At 37.2% G+C, this 15,632-nt stretch overlaps 1 protein-coding gene across 1 annotated transcript; it reads right to left on the bottom strand.

Moving 5' to 3' along the window:
- Positions 1 to 12,895: 12,895 nt before the first annotated feature.
- On the bottom strand, positions 12,896 to 14,735 carry LOC109194367 (myelin-associated glycoprotein-like). The gene is made up of 4 exons (XM_019362873.2): positions 14,693 to 14,735; positions 13,908 to 14,291; positions 13,280 to 13,585; positions 12,896 to 13,173 (listed from the first exon to the last, which is right to left on the bottom strand). Exons 1-4 carry the CDS (start codon positions 14,733 to 14,735, stop codon positions 12,896 to 12,898), a joined length of 1,011 nt encoding a protein of 336 aa, XP_019218418.1.
- Between the last annotated feature and the right edge of the window lie 897 nt (positions 14,736 to 15,632).

Here is a 15,632-nt window from a genome sequence, read left to right as displayed (position 1 = left end):
ACAGGGCCACCATTTTGATGAGTGTGTCCATGTCCCAATAACAACTGCTTGTGTTTGTCAAGTTGTATATCTGTATCTAAAGCACTGGTGGCCAACCAGCCAGAGACCAAGAGCCATATTTTTAATGTGTTACCGCAAATAGCCACATCATACACATGGGCACACATGAACATCACCCATCCCTTCCTCTCAAACACAGACACACACACACACACACACACACACACACACACCTCTGCTCAGCCAGATTTATTGTAAACGTCACACACCAACATGATAATGACAGAAATTGACTCCCACAGTACTAAAACCACAGGCCAGTCATTTTCAACAATGAACATTGTGTGCACTGTCTCACACACACAAACTCTCAGTTCAACCAGGTCCACAAACAAAAATATAATAATCTACAATAGTGTTTTTCTTTTACTATGCATGTTGCTTAGTGGGACTTCTGGCATTCGTTGCCTTTAACAATCCTCTTAAAATCTGGCTTGTATTCCATAGTTCCCACTCGAAGAAATTCTTCACATGGGTGTCAGTCAGAACAGATCAATGCATGGATTTCACATTTTTTAGGGTAGAAAACACAGACTTGCAGATGTATGTTGACCCAAACATTGACAGTATCTTAAGCGCAGCGTGTTTGACATTGAGGTATTTTTCCATTGGCACATTTTTCCTGAACTCAATGGTCCCTTCCCATAAAGCAGGTTTCAGTTGGTCCTCCTGGCTCCCCCTGATCTAAAGGATAAAAGTCACTCTTCCAAGGATGCCAATGTTCATATTTAGGACGAAGAAGACAGATGGTTTAAAAGAGAAGTGAAAGAAGCCATCTCTGTCCACTTTGAACAGAAGAGGCGGTTTAGACACCAACTGTCTGTCACCTACAATCCAGTTTTGAGATCCCTTCCCAGACGCCTTAATGCCCACTAGGTCACATGATATGGTGAGGCAAGGTCCTCACAATGATTTCACCTGATACCTCTGCTGATAATGACCCACACCCTTTTTCAAACCTTGGTGCATGTGGTGAGGCACATGATCAACAGTGGGTCAATAACCCTCTTAATTAAGCCCCAAGGGGGTTTCTGAGCTTCCTGCTCGAAAAGGCAATGCCTAAATTATATTGATTATTTCTCTGCAATTACAAACTCTGTCCTTACAATCTTGGTATCAAAATGAAGCTAACACTTGGGACATTTAATCAGAGGTGTAAATATTAAAGCAGATATTACTGTGTCAAAGTTACTGAGACTGGAACACAGAAAAAGTAAGTAGATTTTATTCTCACCTAATTTTTTTTTGTAATTTTTAGCATATAATCCTTTTAAAAATATGCCTCAGCTCAAATTTGGTTCCAGAAATCCAGTAACAAACATATAAGCATAATCTGTGCAAAGATTTGTGTTTCTAAAGTAAAAGAGTGAAAAACTACAGCCCTGTCAATACATGAATATCCAGACGTTGTACAAAAATGTCCAATTTTGGCACACAACTGGACACCATGCCAGTTTATTTTTTTAGGTATTAAAGAGCAGAAATTAAAAAATTTTATTAACAGGCCTAAAAATGCTTTTTTTAAAAATATATTTTTGAAGAATTAACCACACATTTACATGCTAATGGCCCTTTTCTTTTCTTTTTTTTTCTTTTTTTTTTGTTGTCTGTCCCATTTGGTTCTTTAGCCGTCAGAATTGTTGTCTGAAGACCAACAAGGATACCAAATGGATTTATTTTGCCAAATGGATCATCATGGCATTGCCGTATTGGTCCATTTGATCAAACTTTGTTATTTTTATTTATTTTATTTTCAGTTGTTACAGATGGGACAGACATGACTGGGGGATAGGAAAGGGAGAAAGAAAGAGAGGAAGGAAAAGAAAAACAGAAGGGAAAAGGGACAGTGAGAAAGGGCACTTACAAAGACAAAGAGAAAGAAAAAAAAAATCTCCTGGATCACCTGTTGAGAGAAAAAGGAGAAGACAAGCAAAAAAAACAAAAAAAAACAAAGCAACATACTAAACACAACACCATCACATTAATCTAGCTAAGTGTGAACAGCAGTAAATACTAAATATTGAAAGTTGTTGTGCAGCACGCAGGACAGACAGCGCACAATGTGCTTTGAAGTAGCAGCTAAGAAAGGTGTAGTTTGTCTACGAACAGTGAACACCCGTGTGTACACCTGTGTGGATCAACGCGCTTGTATACAAAAGGTTTCCCCATGTAACGGTCTGCTAGAGGGTGTGGAGGCCCATAGCCCCGTCCCCCAGGGCATGAAGCAGGCATGGAGGAGATCCAGGCTCCAGACATCCAGAGGCCCCAGAGTGCGAGAGCCCAAGGAGGACCACCGGAGGGGCATCCGTGCCACCTTCCTGGGAAGGGCTGAGGAGATCCCCAGACGAGGGGGTCACCCAGTAGCCACGGAGCAGAAGCCAGAGGGGGCTGCACCGGCCCTTTTCTGCCGTGCGCATAGAGCGCTTCATTGGCCTCTGGTCCTTTAAATTCTGAGGGGCTGTAACTTTGGTTTCTTTTGGTCAATTTGCATGATTGACACCTCTTTTTAATCGTTTTAGCCAATAGATTCAAAGTAACGATGCCACGTTCACGTCACTTCAACCAATCAGACGTTGTAATGCCAAAACCCACGTGTGTCCAAATTTATTGCATGTGGCGTCTGTCCAGTCACATGTCTGTAGGTGGGTCTAAAATGGAGGTTGTTGACGGAAAACAGCTCTGATGCGGCTAGGTTGGCATGGTAACTACCGGCAATCACGTGGTTACCGGCTACCGGCGAAAATAACGGAGGAAATCGGGACGGTAAGCCAATTTCTGTCTTAGCGCATTTGCGCTGCTGTGTGTTTTTGTGGTCTTCTTTTGCAGCTAATTCAGTGAATTTTGGTCTGATGGTGATGAAACTTGGTGTGTGGAGTCAGTGATAGCCCTGGAAGCTAACCAGCCTATTTTTAACAAGTTACCTGAAGTCTGAAGAATTTCTGGTTCGGTTTTGTGTGTTTAGCGGACTTCTGTGCATTTACGTAACTGCTCGTTTAATCGCGGCTTGTTTTCGGTGTGTTTGGTGGTTGTAGAAATGGTTTATATGACATTTTAGCTGAGATTCTGAGGTTTCTGTGGATACCACACATGTCTGGATTTATATTTCTCAGCCGGCGTTATAACCGATTAAACGTGATCTCCTCCTTTTTGCCCCCAATGCCGGGGGCGTGGGGCTGAAGAGGTTTTAAGCAACAAATCACACTAGGGTTCAAATACCTGGCACTCTGCACCATTTGGTTTTAGGACAAAGGAGCATCTCAGATAAAAATTATTCAAGAAACTTTAAGGTGTCCAGTCGCTTTCTTTCCAAGCTCCTTAGATTATCATGACTTGAATGACGGATAACCTACACAGATGTCTCAGCTTTAAAGTGTTGTGCGTTTTTCTGATCTTGATCATGTTTGTGATCCTTCATTCCCGTTTGTATTTTATCTTTTTTAATTATTTTCATACACTATTTTACAAAAATGAATACTTTGACATTTCATATCTGTGCTCTTGGGTAACAAACCTTACATCTCAAAACTTTAAATACAGTGAAGTTCCCATTCTGCTACTTTATGTTTTCTTATGGGGTGCTCATTTCAACAGTACATTCTACTAAAACAGCAATTATATTTGTGTGCATTGTTTTCCAATGGCCACACAATACAGAAAACTATAGTACACCTAAACAGCACTGAAAATTTACACCGAACTGCACAGAACAGTGCAACATGAATGTATCAGAATCCACAAAGGTACTGCGGAAACAAACCTAGGCCTACTATGTGCAATAGTAAACTGCAAAATGCTCTAAAAGCAGTGATAGAAAAAGACTGCCCAAGGACAAAGGAGATTTGCACCCTCTCATCCAAATATGGTTAATTATGACTTAAAAACAAAATAAAACAAAAAAACAAGAAAAGAATGGTGAACAGCACACAAATGTGGACAGCAGAAAGTTCTTCCCCAGTGAAGCAAATAAAGTTGTCAAACTAAAATTAAAAGAATTTAAACAAAATTGTACAAGAAATATGTGACCTGGCCTCTTTTGGGGTTGCCTCTGGTTCTCTGGGACTCTCGCCCTTTGGCTGTGGGTGCTCTTTCTGCAGCTGGGATAGATGTGCAGTTGTTGCCAAGATGTGCGGTCTCAGGTCTTCGGTATTGTTGGGGACTGCAGATGGCTTGGATCTTCTGGATCCATCTCTGTCTGCCCCTCTTGGGGGGCATTATTTTCAAGTATATTTCATTTGTTATGTATTTATCCATTTTCATATTTTTATGTTCCAGATAATGTGTGTTTATTTTGTATTTATTTTGTCCTTTGTTTTGTCGTACAGGTACAACACAGGTTCGTTGCGGTTTTCTATTTGTGCTCGAACCTTTTTATTTTATTTTCTCCCCCTTTCCTTTTTTTCTGCCTGTCAGCTTAGACATTGTCTTACAAAACATCATATAATAACCAAAATAACATTAATAGAAATGAATAAAAAAACATCACAACAAGAGGACACAAGGACATGACTTAAAATAAGTAAATTCATGAATAAATTAAATTGTCTTGACATCCACATGGGTCTTGCACAGGCCCAAATGTGACTGATGGAGGTATTTTGAGGAACCCTGAATTTATAAATCTAAAGGTGCCCTAAAGTTAATTGTTTAGTTCTGATTTTAGTAGTTTATTACTATGGACTTAATGCATACATATTATTAAAATTTGGACTATCATGGTTGTAGTAATGTATAGCAACTCAAAATGCTTCCAAAAACGGCACTACAGCATGTAAAAATTTAAAGATAAGCTCTGGCAGACTTGGTTCTATCGTTAAATATTTAACCTTTATGGTTAAAAGGTTAAATACTATAAAAAGAACCATTAGACAGAGTCCCGGGCCACATTAATATACAGAAGAAGAAAACAGTTGTAGAGAGCTATGTGTCTGTCTTCACACAGTTGGGGAAACCATGTCTGCAGGACCCTGTTGACCAACTTCTACCCAAATCTTTCTGGTTTTACTTCATGAGTCATTTATCAGTGCAGCCACTCAGGCCACAACAGAAACCCATTTTTGTTATCTTTCATCACATTTGGAGTGACTCCATCAGCACCAAAATAATCACATCTCATGAGAAACTTCACAGTAACACCACAGTAAGTACAGTTTAGTTGTTGTGCAGCAAACAGCTGAGTCTTGACACCTTTGCTTAGATGGGAAGAATTATTCTTTTATATCTGCTATCAGTGAATATCATAAAATATCCCAAATTTACATGATTTTACTTGTTAAATTGTTAATTAATTCAAATGTATTGTGAGCAACTATAGGTGAGCATGCTAGCTGTGCTTTGAGCAGCATAATGCACCAGTAGGGCTACTGGCAACGCTGTGCAAAGCACCACTTTGTGTACAAACAAAAAGAAAATTATTTTAAACATTTGTGTTTACATTTTCTGTGACCTCTTTCATGTGTGTGTATGGTCTAAGTCACAGGTGTCGAACTCCAGGCCTCGAGGGCCGGTGTCCTGCAGGTTTTAGATGTGTCCTTGATCCAACATTGCTGATTTAAATGGCTAAATTACCTCCTCAACGTTCTCCAGAAGCCTGGTAATGAACTAATCATGTGATTCAGGTGTGTTGACCCAGGGTGAGATCTAAAACCTGCAGGACACCGGCCCCCGAAGCCTGGAGTTTGACACCCCTGGTCTAAGTCAACTCTTTCACTTTCATTAATATAGCACACCAAAGTCTCTTTCCAGGTTCTAAAACCTGAATCACAAAACACAAAATAAAAATTTAATCCTTGAGAATAAAAAAAAAAATCACGCAAGGAAATCATGCTGAATCTTAAATTTGTACAAGTAACTCTTGTCCTCTCAGGTTAAGCAGTGATTTGGCATACGCACTGTTTGTGAATAAGGCCCTGAGTGAGTGATGGGTGTAGAGTCTTTCTGTCACTGACTGCTGAAGATATTGCTAAGTGTGATATATTAGTCACAAAACAACTAACAGGTCTCAGGATCATCAGCAGTCTGTGTTAACTTGTAGAAGGTGGTAGTGGCAGTTGGCCTGGTTCCACCTGTAGCTCCCATTCCCAAATGCTGATTGGTCATCCAATGACCTGCCTCACACTAAGTACTGACTTTTACTGCCATCACTCAACCAGGTTAATTATCCAATCATATTCCACCCCAGCAGTCCTGCAAACAAAACAATATAATCTAAAAACAATTGAATGCAATCCAAACACCTAAACAGCTAAAAACAAGAAGCACCCTGAGAGCACAAACCTCCAACAAGGCAGCTCTCCCTATGGGCAGTATTTACTTTAAAGAGAATGATGTTGCATTTTTCTTTACTGAATATTGATTTTTATTTATTTATTTACTTTTTGTTCTCTTTAAACGTACTTTTGCAGTGCAGTAAAATAATGTTTGAAATTCAGGTTTTGGTTATTTGCCTTGTTGAAACACATGTTTAAACACGACATAATTTTGATTACAAATACTTTGTTTTGTGGGGTAGCATAACATAAGCAGCAAGGAAAGTGATAGGAAGATGGCATCAGCAGACAAGAAACGGGAATAAAACCATTCCTCCACTTAACAAATTCATTTAGCAACTAAACGATTTGAAAAGTCAATCTCTTCACACAATCCAACTCATGAGGTTATTTTAAAGGAAATAAACAAATTTACAAAAAAGAAACACCCCTTCATTTGGTTACACCCAATTGACTTGATCAGTGACATCAAACCCTATATAAACAGGAAGTACTGGGGTGGCCCCTCCCACACACCTGGATTTACATACAGGACCTGCACAAAGGAACACACAATGGTAAGTATAACCAAACTACATAAACAAATGAAAGATTCAAACCAACTAATGATTAAGTGACATTTGGCTTTAAAAACATTTCCACAGATGTAATGGAGGTAACCAACTCACCTCACCACTCAGTTGGACACTCGCTCGGCCACCCTCCCTGTGTTACTCCGTCCTGCAACTAAGCTTCTCCCCTCAGTCATGACTCACCTTTTTGGTAGCTGTTCTCTGCTCGGTATTAACCTCCCTCTGTTTTCAGTTGCTTCCACACCTGACACTCTTGCTTCAGTTTCACGTTCTCATTCCCTAAATTAAATAAAGTTTTCTTTTCTTATAATCTGGTTAATCTGTTTTCTCATCCATGTCACGTATCATTCACTCAGCGTCTTGATAGAAGCATTTGTTTGACCACCCTAATATGACCAATGTGACCAAGCATTATGATTCCCAGAGTCTTCACTGTTGTATAGATGCCAGTTTACCAGCTCTAGTTCAACAAGATTTCAGAACAATGTAAAATGTATAAAGTGACATAATAAATGTTTAATAGTAAAGACCCTTTTAGTTGAATCAAAGCAAAGAAAACACATTTTGATAACACATTAAAAAACTGCTGCAGCAACATACTTTTAGGTTTAAAGTTTAAAGCCTGAACAATCACACTCTGAAAGATGAGCCACAATCATTAAACTCCATAAAACTAATTTCAGTCTCACATAAAACACTTTTTTTTTTGCTTTTATGAAAGATACACCACAAAGAAATATCACATCATCTTGCTCACCATGTGCTAAACAGACCAACACTCCACAAAAATGAAGTGGTTTAGTAGTACATGAAAATTTTAATGAGAGTGTACACATGTCTGTTGTTGTGCTGCCTCACAGTGTTTAGTTTGAACTAGTAAAAGCTGTCTCACCGTGGTATTTAAAAATGCTATTTCATCAGCCTGAAACAAGCTTCCTCAAAATGTCTGAAGCTCTGACTTACTTGAGTTTCTCTTTCTGCCCTCTTTCCATGCTTTTATTTATACCCCAATTTTAGTTTCTTAAGGGAACTCATGTAGTCACTTAGATTCTGACCATTGTTAATAAATAATAAAAATGTAAACAAAAAGAAACTTTACATTCAAAACTTGGAAGAGGCCCTCACACCACTGGGGCCCTGGTTAGTCACACTTTCTGTTATGGTTACTGTTCTTCTTTTTGATAGACTCAGGACAGTTCAGTGCATAAACAATCAGTAAACCTTTTTTTTTTATAGAACTGACAGTAAGTTAATTAAAGATTATAAAATATAATAATTTTTCATTTTAAATTAACTAATTTACTGCACCTAACCTTAAAATCAAAACAGAAAAAAAAATGGTGGCTGGGAGAGACAGGAGCAAACATAGACAAACTGGTTATCAATTATTTATTCCTAATGTTAGGGTTTTTGTGACTGGGTTGCACTTGAATTTACATACCATGTAGCAATGGTAGAGCCATCAGAGAAAATAAAAGCGCAGCGAGGAAAGTCCGACTGCAAGAACTGTTTGCTATTTGTATCTTGCCTGTTTATCCACTCAGTATAGAAGGAAACAGCAGGGATGGACTAAGCTTTACCAGTTAGATAACAGTCTTAATTCTGGGTCTCTTCTTATTCCAAAGTGAGGATGAAATTATTATTTTAATATGTGTAAAAGTTATTTCCACAGTATAATAGGAATCATTTAATATCAGAACAATTACTATGGAGGGAGGTTAATAGCATTAATACAGTAATTCCTGTTGAAGTGAGATTGGACCACTGATCGAGAGTGTAGGTTTTCAGAAGTGGTTTAAAATTAGATTTAAATAGGCTGCCAATGTCCCTCAACATGACAACACCCAAACATGTCAAGTAGTGTCTTCAGATTTTGTATGGCTAAAGTGAGAATGAAATTGTATTAACAATACAGTTAATAATTCATTGTTTTTGACAAGTCTAAGTTGTAACCAGCAATACTATATTCTGTTGACATACACATAGAGGGGTTGGAAAAGCCGGGGCTGTGGTTTCAATTTATACAGTTAATATTAGCAAAACAAACCAGCTTTGCACAGACACACTGAGATGCTGGATCATTTCAATTTACAGTTAAAAAGTTATATATATAATATATATTTAACGTTATAAATGTACTCATACATACAAACTGAGACCCTGCTGAAAAAGACCTAAACTAATAAAGGACAAGCCTTAACCATGATTAAAATGATCATCACTCGGTCTTTCTCATCAGCTTAGATAGTAAAGTCTATCAAACTTAATTACTTGATGGACAAATAAAAATTGCCTTACCAGTTCCTTACCAGTTCCTTTCTATCTGGAATTCCTCACTGGAGAACTCCCAGCACAAAAGCACCTGTCTGAGCACTTCGAAAACTCCGATGGCTGCCGTAAAGCAGACCAGTATTCCTCTGTGAGTGTCATCTATGGATTTGCCAATTAGGCAATCTCAATCACTCCCCAAGTGATCCATTTGATCGTCGTAACATAATTGGGGGCTCGTCCGTTGTGATTTATCGCTTGGGATATTAGTAATTTGTTTCCGGGTTTGGGTGTGCTCGTTAGTGTTTTCTTTTTCATCATCTATGTGGAACTTTTTTTGTGGATGCAACTGGGATAACCTACCTCTCCCCTCTCCCGGTAACCTGCTCAGTCTCCTGAACACTAAACTCCAGAGCTCTGGCAATGATGGAGAAAGGACAGCAGCTCTTACCATGTCTGGTCTAATAAAAAAAAAAAAAAAAAACCCAAGTTGACGCGTCCTTGCTCAGCCAGGACTCTCACAATGCTATCTATGTAAAATGACTTTTCACAGCACTCCACCTTAATTTTTCCACTAATATTTTAATCCACCCTGTGAATATTGACCATTAATAATGTAACACTCACAAGCATCTTAATTCAGCTGATGTATTTTATTTTTTGTCATAAATATGTTTGAATATTTTTGAAAAGAAAAGAAAATATCAATATATATATGCCTGTGTTTCTGAGCTCATTAACATTTTTTTTTTAATTAAGAGATAGGTGGACAAATACTACACACATTATTTATAAAATATGATGCTGGACATTAAATCTGCTATAATCTCTATAAAGTGGCTTTCATAAACAGATGCATAATGCCTTCACCACTGATTGGAAACATTTTTCTGCAGCATAATTCCAACTTACAAATTATACAATGACAAATGGTATGTTTTGGGGGTTTTTTATTTTTCGGGGGGGCGTTCCGTTTGTTATTTTTTAAATGGCATTATCCACAAGATGGCGCCATCGGCGCGAGTTGAGATCTTCACTCAGGAAGTTGGAGCTGACCTGTCAGAACAGTTGAAGACTGAGATGAAAGCACTGGAGGAGAGAGTTGAAAAGCCTTTTGACAGGATATCCATGTTGAAGCAGGGAAAGAGGATTCTTCACCAAGAATTATTAAACCGTAATAACAAAAAAACAATGGACAAACATATGAATCACTTTATTGAGAATTTTCTCTCAAAAAGCTGATAAACGTGTGTATGATCTGCAAGTATAAAGATATACAAATATGTACAACAATTTGTGAGTAATTTCACAAAAGCATGTCCATATAAATTAGAACTAATTCAATCAAACATAAAAAATTTTAAGTTCATTTATATATACGAACCTGAAAAAAACAGTGATCATTTCACACACTTTTTTCTTTAAACTTCAAATTCACAAATATGTTCTATTTCTTTTTCAAAATCTTACCAATTCATATCAGACACAATATAGAGAAAAACAACAGTCACAACTAATCTGAAATATCACTGAGTCTTTTATGAATTAAGATAAATATTTTAATATTTACAATTAAAATTTTATATTTAAAAAAATACAAATTTAAAAAAAAATTCTAAATGTTTGCAGATGTGTTTGTATGCCACCTTTACGACATGAATTTTGGCTAGTTTCTTATTAATAACTTTGGGAACTCAAAAACAAATCACACATGAGCACAAAAACATGCAAATACTGTCTTAATATGGCAATAAGTAAAATAATAGTAATAAAAAATAGCTACATTATCAGGAGGTTCTAAATTTGCAGAAATGCCTCTGCTGTCATGTAAAGCAGTTCTATAGGATAGCTTTGCTCAGGTGGAGGAGTGGGTCATCTACCAAGTGGAAGGTCAGTGGAAGGATTCCTGCCTTTCTCCACATGATAAAGTATCCTTGAACAAGATGGTGAACTCCAAGTTGTTCCCTATGCATCCATCAGAGCTGAATATATGTGAATGCTGTGCATAGATAAAAGCAATATATGTACACTATATTGATAAAAGTATTCACTCATCAATCCAAGTCATTGAATTCTGATGTTCCAATCACTTTCATGGCCACTTGTAAAATGCCCTTGATACTAAATATATAATAGTCAACTGTTAGTGGTATTATAAAAAAGGCTTTGGGAATGATACCAACTCAACAGGGTCAACAGATGATGAGGCAAATACTACACAGAGGTCACCAACTGTGTGCAGAGTCAGTCGCTGCAGTCCTCCAAACCTGCAGCCTTCAGATTAGCACAGAGAGCTTCACGGAATGGGTTTCTATAGCTGAGCAGCTCCATCCAAGCCTTACATCACCAAGTACTGAACAAAGTGTCAGATGCAGTTGTGTAACAAACGCCACCACTGAACACCAGGGTAGTGCAGACATGTTCTCTGGACTGATGAATCATGCTTCTCTGACAATCCGAGGGACTAGTGTAGGTTTGGTGGTTGCTAGGGGAACGATAGTTGTCTGATGGATTAAGAGTGGGATGCCGCAAATACTTTTGGCATTACAGTATATGTGCATGTGATTGAGTAGGTCAGACTTGTAGTATGATTTGTTTTGAGCGCTCAAAATAAGTCAGATGGTGCTATATAAGTACCCATCACTTTATCGTTCCCTACTGAAGTGCTGTAACTTCTATTTACACATATTTAAGATGATAAGGAATCTAAATCTGAAAACCGATGTGATGTATGATATTAGTACAGGAGGGTGAAAATAAAAAGTCTGAATAAAATAGTTTCTTTTACTTAACTGAACTGTTGCCAGTGACAATGACATATTTTCATTCATAATTCATTCTTTAAAAACACATACTTCTCATTTTTTCTTCACCTCAGTGTAGAGTTCCTCTTGGCCATGAGCTCTCTGTGTTAAGCTGTTTTTTGGCTTGTTGACTTTCACCTGTGCGTACACCGTATCCTGCTGCTGTCCTCTGTCCTGCACTGAGTCAGAGGATGTTTCATACCTCAGCACAGAGAAGCTGATCTCTCCATAATGGATGTTTTCTTCCTCTCTTTCTGCGTTATTTGCTGGCCCTTCAACAACCTGCTTTTCACGTGGTTCAATCTATAAAAAAAAATAAAATAAGAAAATCCCATTCTTAATCATGTTTTTAGACATTTAGGATTTAACTAGATGCCTGTTATAGACATAGAGTAGTAAATTATCATGTAAACAGATAAATTGCAGAGACGTTCAGTATTTTCTTACCTGAGTCTGTTGTTGAGTTTGATGCATTGACTTTAAGTACCTGGACGACATAAGTGGCAATAAAATTATTTCAGTGTGTGAGTAGATTTAAGCTTGATGAAAAAAACACATTTAATTTGCAGCTAAAATGTCAGTGGCGAAATATCATGTCTTTTACTATGATGTGTGATACTTGCCACAGAAAGATTATCAAACAAATAAATAAGATGATCCCAGTGATTCCTCCAAGAGAAAGGCCCAGCGTGAACTGACCATTCTGCTCTCCTGGTACAACATAAATATAAAATGTGAGTCAAACAAGATATAATAATGAGGACTTAAAGATACCCTTGCAAAAGGTTTTTTGTTACATCATTGTCACATTTCAGTGTGCCAATGTAATTAATAATTAATTAACTGTAGAACTGTAATTAATAGATCAACAAGAAAAACCTCGAAGACAAGACAAAAATGAGAGAAAAGAAAGATGTCAGTGGCTTCAGCATTTATCTTTACCTCCAACAGTCACGTTAATCACTCCTGATGTCTGATTACCCAGATCATTAGTGGCCACACAGTAATAAACTCCTCCATCTGTTACATTGAAGCTGTAAATCTCTCCTTCAGATACTTTCACAGCTCCATCTCTGCTCTTCTTGAACCAGGTGAAGCTGCTGACTGGAGGTTTGGCTCTGCTGGAGCAGGTCAGCTTCACCCAGCTGCCTGCTGACACCAAACCTGATGGACTGATGGATGCTGAGGTGTCTTTAGGAGCATCTGGAGAAATATGTGACACAGATTATCATTATTCATTATAAACAGCTAAGTTTCACTGAATCATGATATGTTGACAGGATCCAACAACAAACTCTGATTGTCTTACATGAAACACTGAGAGTCTCTTCTGTCTCTGCTGTCTTGGTGTCTTTTCCTTGGTTCACAGGATATCTGGCAGAGCAGCTGATCTTCTTTCCATCATGTGTGTCTGACAGAGTGATGGTCTGCTGGATTTTAGTTGTAAAGCTTCCATCTGTGTTTTCCTCTATTTTGTTGTGAGAGTCTTGTGTGAGATTCCAGGTGAGTTGAGGAGGGGAGTGTGGACAGGGAGTGAGAGCTGAGCAGGTTATATTGACAGACTCCTTCTCCTTCAGATCACCTGGGATTGTAATATTGGGCCTCCAAGGAGAATCTGTGGTTTCACATACATATTCATTATGAAATCACATTGCACTTTGTACCACCGATTCAAATGTGCAAAGTTGTTCTAAATTTATACTTTGATCTATAAATGTAATCAAGTCCGTAAAATAACAGCAGAGCAGAAATTATAAAAGGAAACAGTCTCCTGAGTGTCATGCTGGGACAATCATTATGATTGTCATACAAAATTTGCTCAACAGATATTGATTATAATCAAACAATAGGTCAAAGAATAGATAGTAAGTCCTAAATGTTAGTTTATTAATTGGTAAAGTAAAATGATGAAAATAGAAAAAAAAAAACACTATTACCTCTGACTGTTATTTGAAGAGGATCACAAGAAGCTGTTGCATTAAATGTTTCACTCTCTACTCTGAAGAAGTATGTGTCTGTGTAGTTTGTGGTTAAATTAGTAAACAGAGTGGTGCAGTCTCTCTGACTCAGGTTCCCAGTAATACTCATTGGATAGATGCTAACTGCTCCACTACTGTTGAAGATCACATTGTTTGGATTTTTGCCAAATCTAGAATCATTTTTTATCCACACTCCAAAGGTTTTTCTAGTGGTGATAAATTTCTGTTCTTCTTTGGGTCTGAAGCTACATGGGATTTGCAAACAAGATCCACTCAGTGCTTCCAGCTTCTTTGGTGCAGTTATGAAGAGTGCTGTTTCACCAGGACAATCAGTCAAAGCACCTGTTAATACAGTTGAGTGATTAATTCATTCACATAATAATAGTAAACAAGTTAACTATATTATATTTTTTTATTCCCCCAAAAACTCTCATCTCTGATCAAAGTATTCTCTACACTTTAGTTAGTGAGATAATATTTTTGTATTTGAATATGTTAATAATCCAGAGATAACAGGAACATTTCAGCCACCATCTGCTGTTTGGGTGTAAGAAGAAAATCTTCATAATCAGATTTTCAAAAACTGTCTATTTTAATGCTTAAAAGTGCCAACAAACACTTTTTTTGTTCCTCTGTTGTTAATATTTTGTACATAAAACATTTTAAAGTCAGGACAAAAAGTGGCTCTGTGTTCACTTTGTGACTAAATGAAGTTCATTTTGTAAAATAACTGAAATACTCACCTGAAACAAACAGGACAATCAGTAAGATGCTGACTGTCTCCATGTTCACACACAGACTACTCTGCTGCCTGGATTAAAAAAGGAAACGTATGGAGCTGTAACACTGTACTTAATATTTTTAAAGCAGTTTGAAAAAAATGCTCCTTGTCCATGTATACATGTCTTTTTTTCTTTTCTTGTAGTGCTTTGCTTTAAAATATGTTGGAATATATATGTATAAAAAAAACACAAAGCAGTAAGTAAGTAAAAGTAAGTAAAACTCGGACATAAGCAAATAAATTACTTTACATGTACCTGTCAATGCAGTTAAAGAAAGGTAAAAAAAAAAAACTTAATAAAAGCAATAAAATGTTTCCTTACCAGAAAAGCCAAAGTGTAGTCTTATCACTTCACAGTTTTAGCAGAATTAGATTAAACCGTGTCGCCCAGCCGATGTTGGAAAGAAGGAAGTAGAGAAAGAGAACAAGCTGTTTAAGAAAGTGCATTAAATTCGCAAAGCTGCTTTCACTCGATGCCTCTGAGAAAAACTCTTCAGTTTTCCTGTGATAGAGGAAGGAAGAGAGTATATTTAAAGACAAATTACCTACACACCCTTAAAACATCTTTTTACTCACTTGAGTTTTTTCAAGCTTGCACACTTTTACAGAATATATTTATTAACATGAAATAATACTGAATTACGATGAATTATATACATGTATTAAGAAGCTATGCAAACACAAATTATGTTGGCTGAAAAAATAAATTAGATGCAGATGAAACGAAATGAAAAACTGAAATTTTTACTTTCAACTTCACTTTCCTTGTTTCTTAAAATGCACATTTATGTTATTAAACACATTTCATACTCATTTGGTGGAAATTTTGCTGGTTCTGTCTCTCTGCAGGTTACATTAGTGATTTTTAGTAAAAAAAAAATAAACCTCTGGCATATTTTTAA

Source organism: Oreochromis niloticus, linkage group LG9 (assembly GCF_001858045.2).
Source record: "Oreochromis niloticus isolate F11D_XX linkage group LG9, O_niloticus_UMD_NMBU, whole genome shotgun sequence".
Lineage (NCBI taxonomy): Eukaryota > Metazoa > Chordata > Actinopteri > Cichliformes > Cichlidae > Oreochromis > Oreochromis niloticus.
Note: the sequence above shows the minus strand (reverse complement) of the source record. Positions and strands in the feature narration are given on the sequence as shown.

Coding starts and splice junctions, on each gene's coding strand:
- LOC109194367 (XM_019362873.2), bottom strand. CDS start 14,735: ATGGAGACAGTCAGCATCTTACTGATTGTCCTGTTTGTTTCAG. Junction 14,292..14,692: donor GATTGTCCTGTTTGTTTCAG/GTGAGTATTTCA, acceptor CTGTATTAACAG/GTGCTTTGACTGATTGTCCT. Junction 13,586..13,907: donor TCTTCAAATAACAGTCAGAG/GTAATAGTGTTT, acceptor GTGAAACCACAG/ATTCTCCTTGGAGGCCCAAT.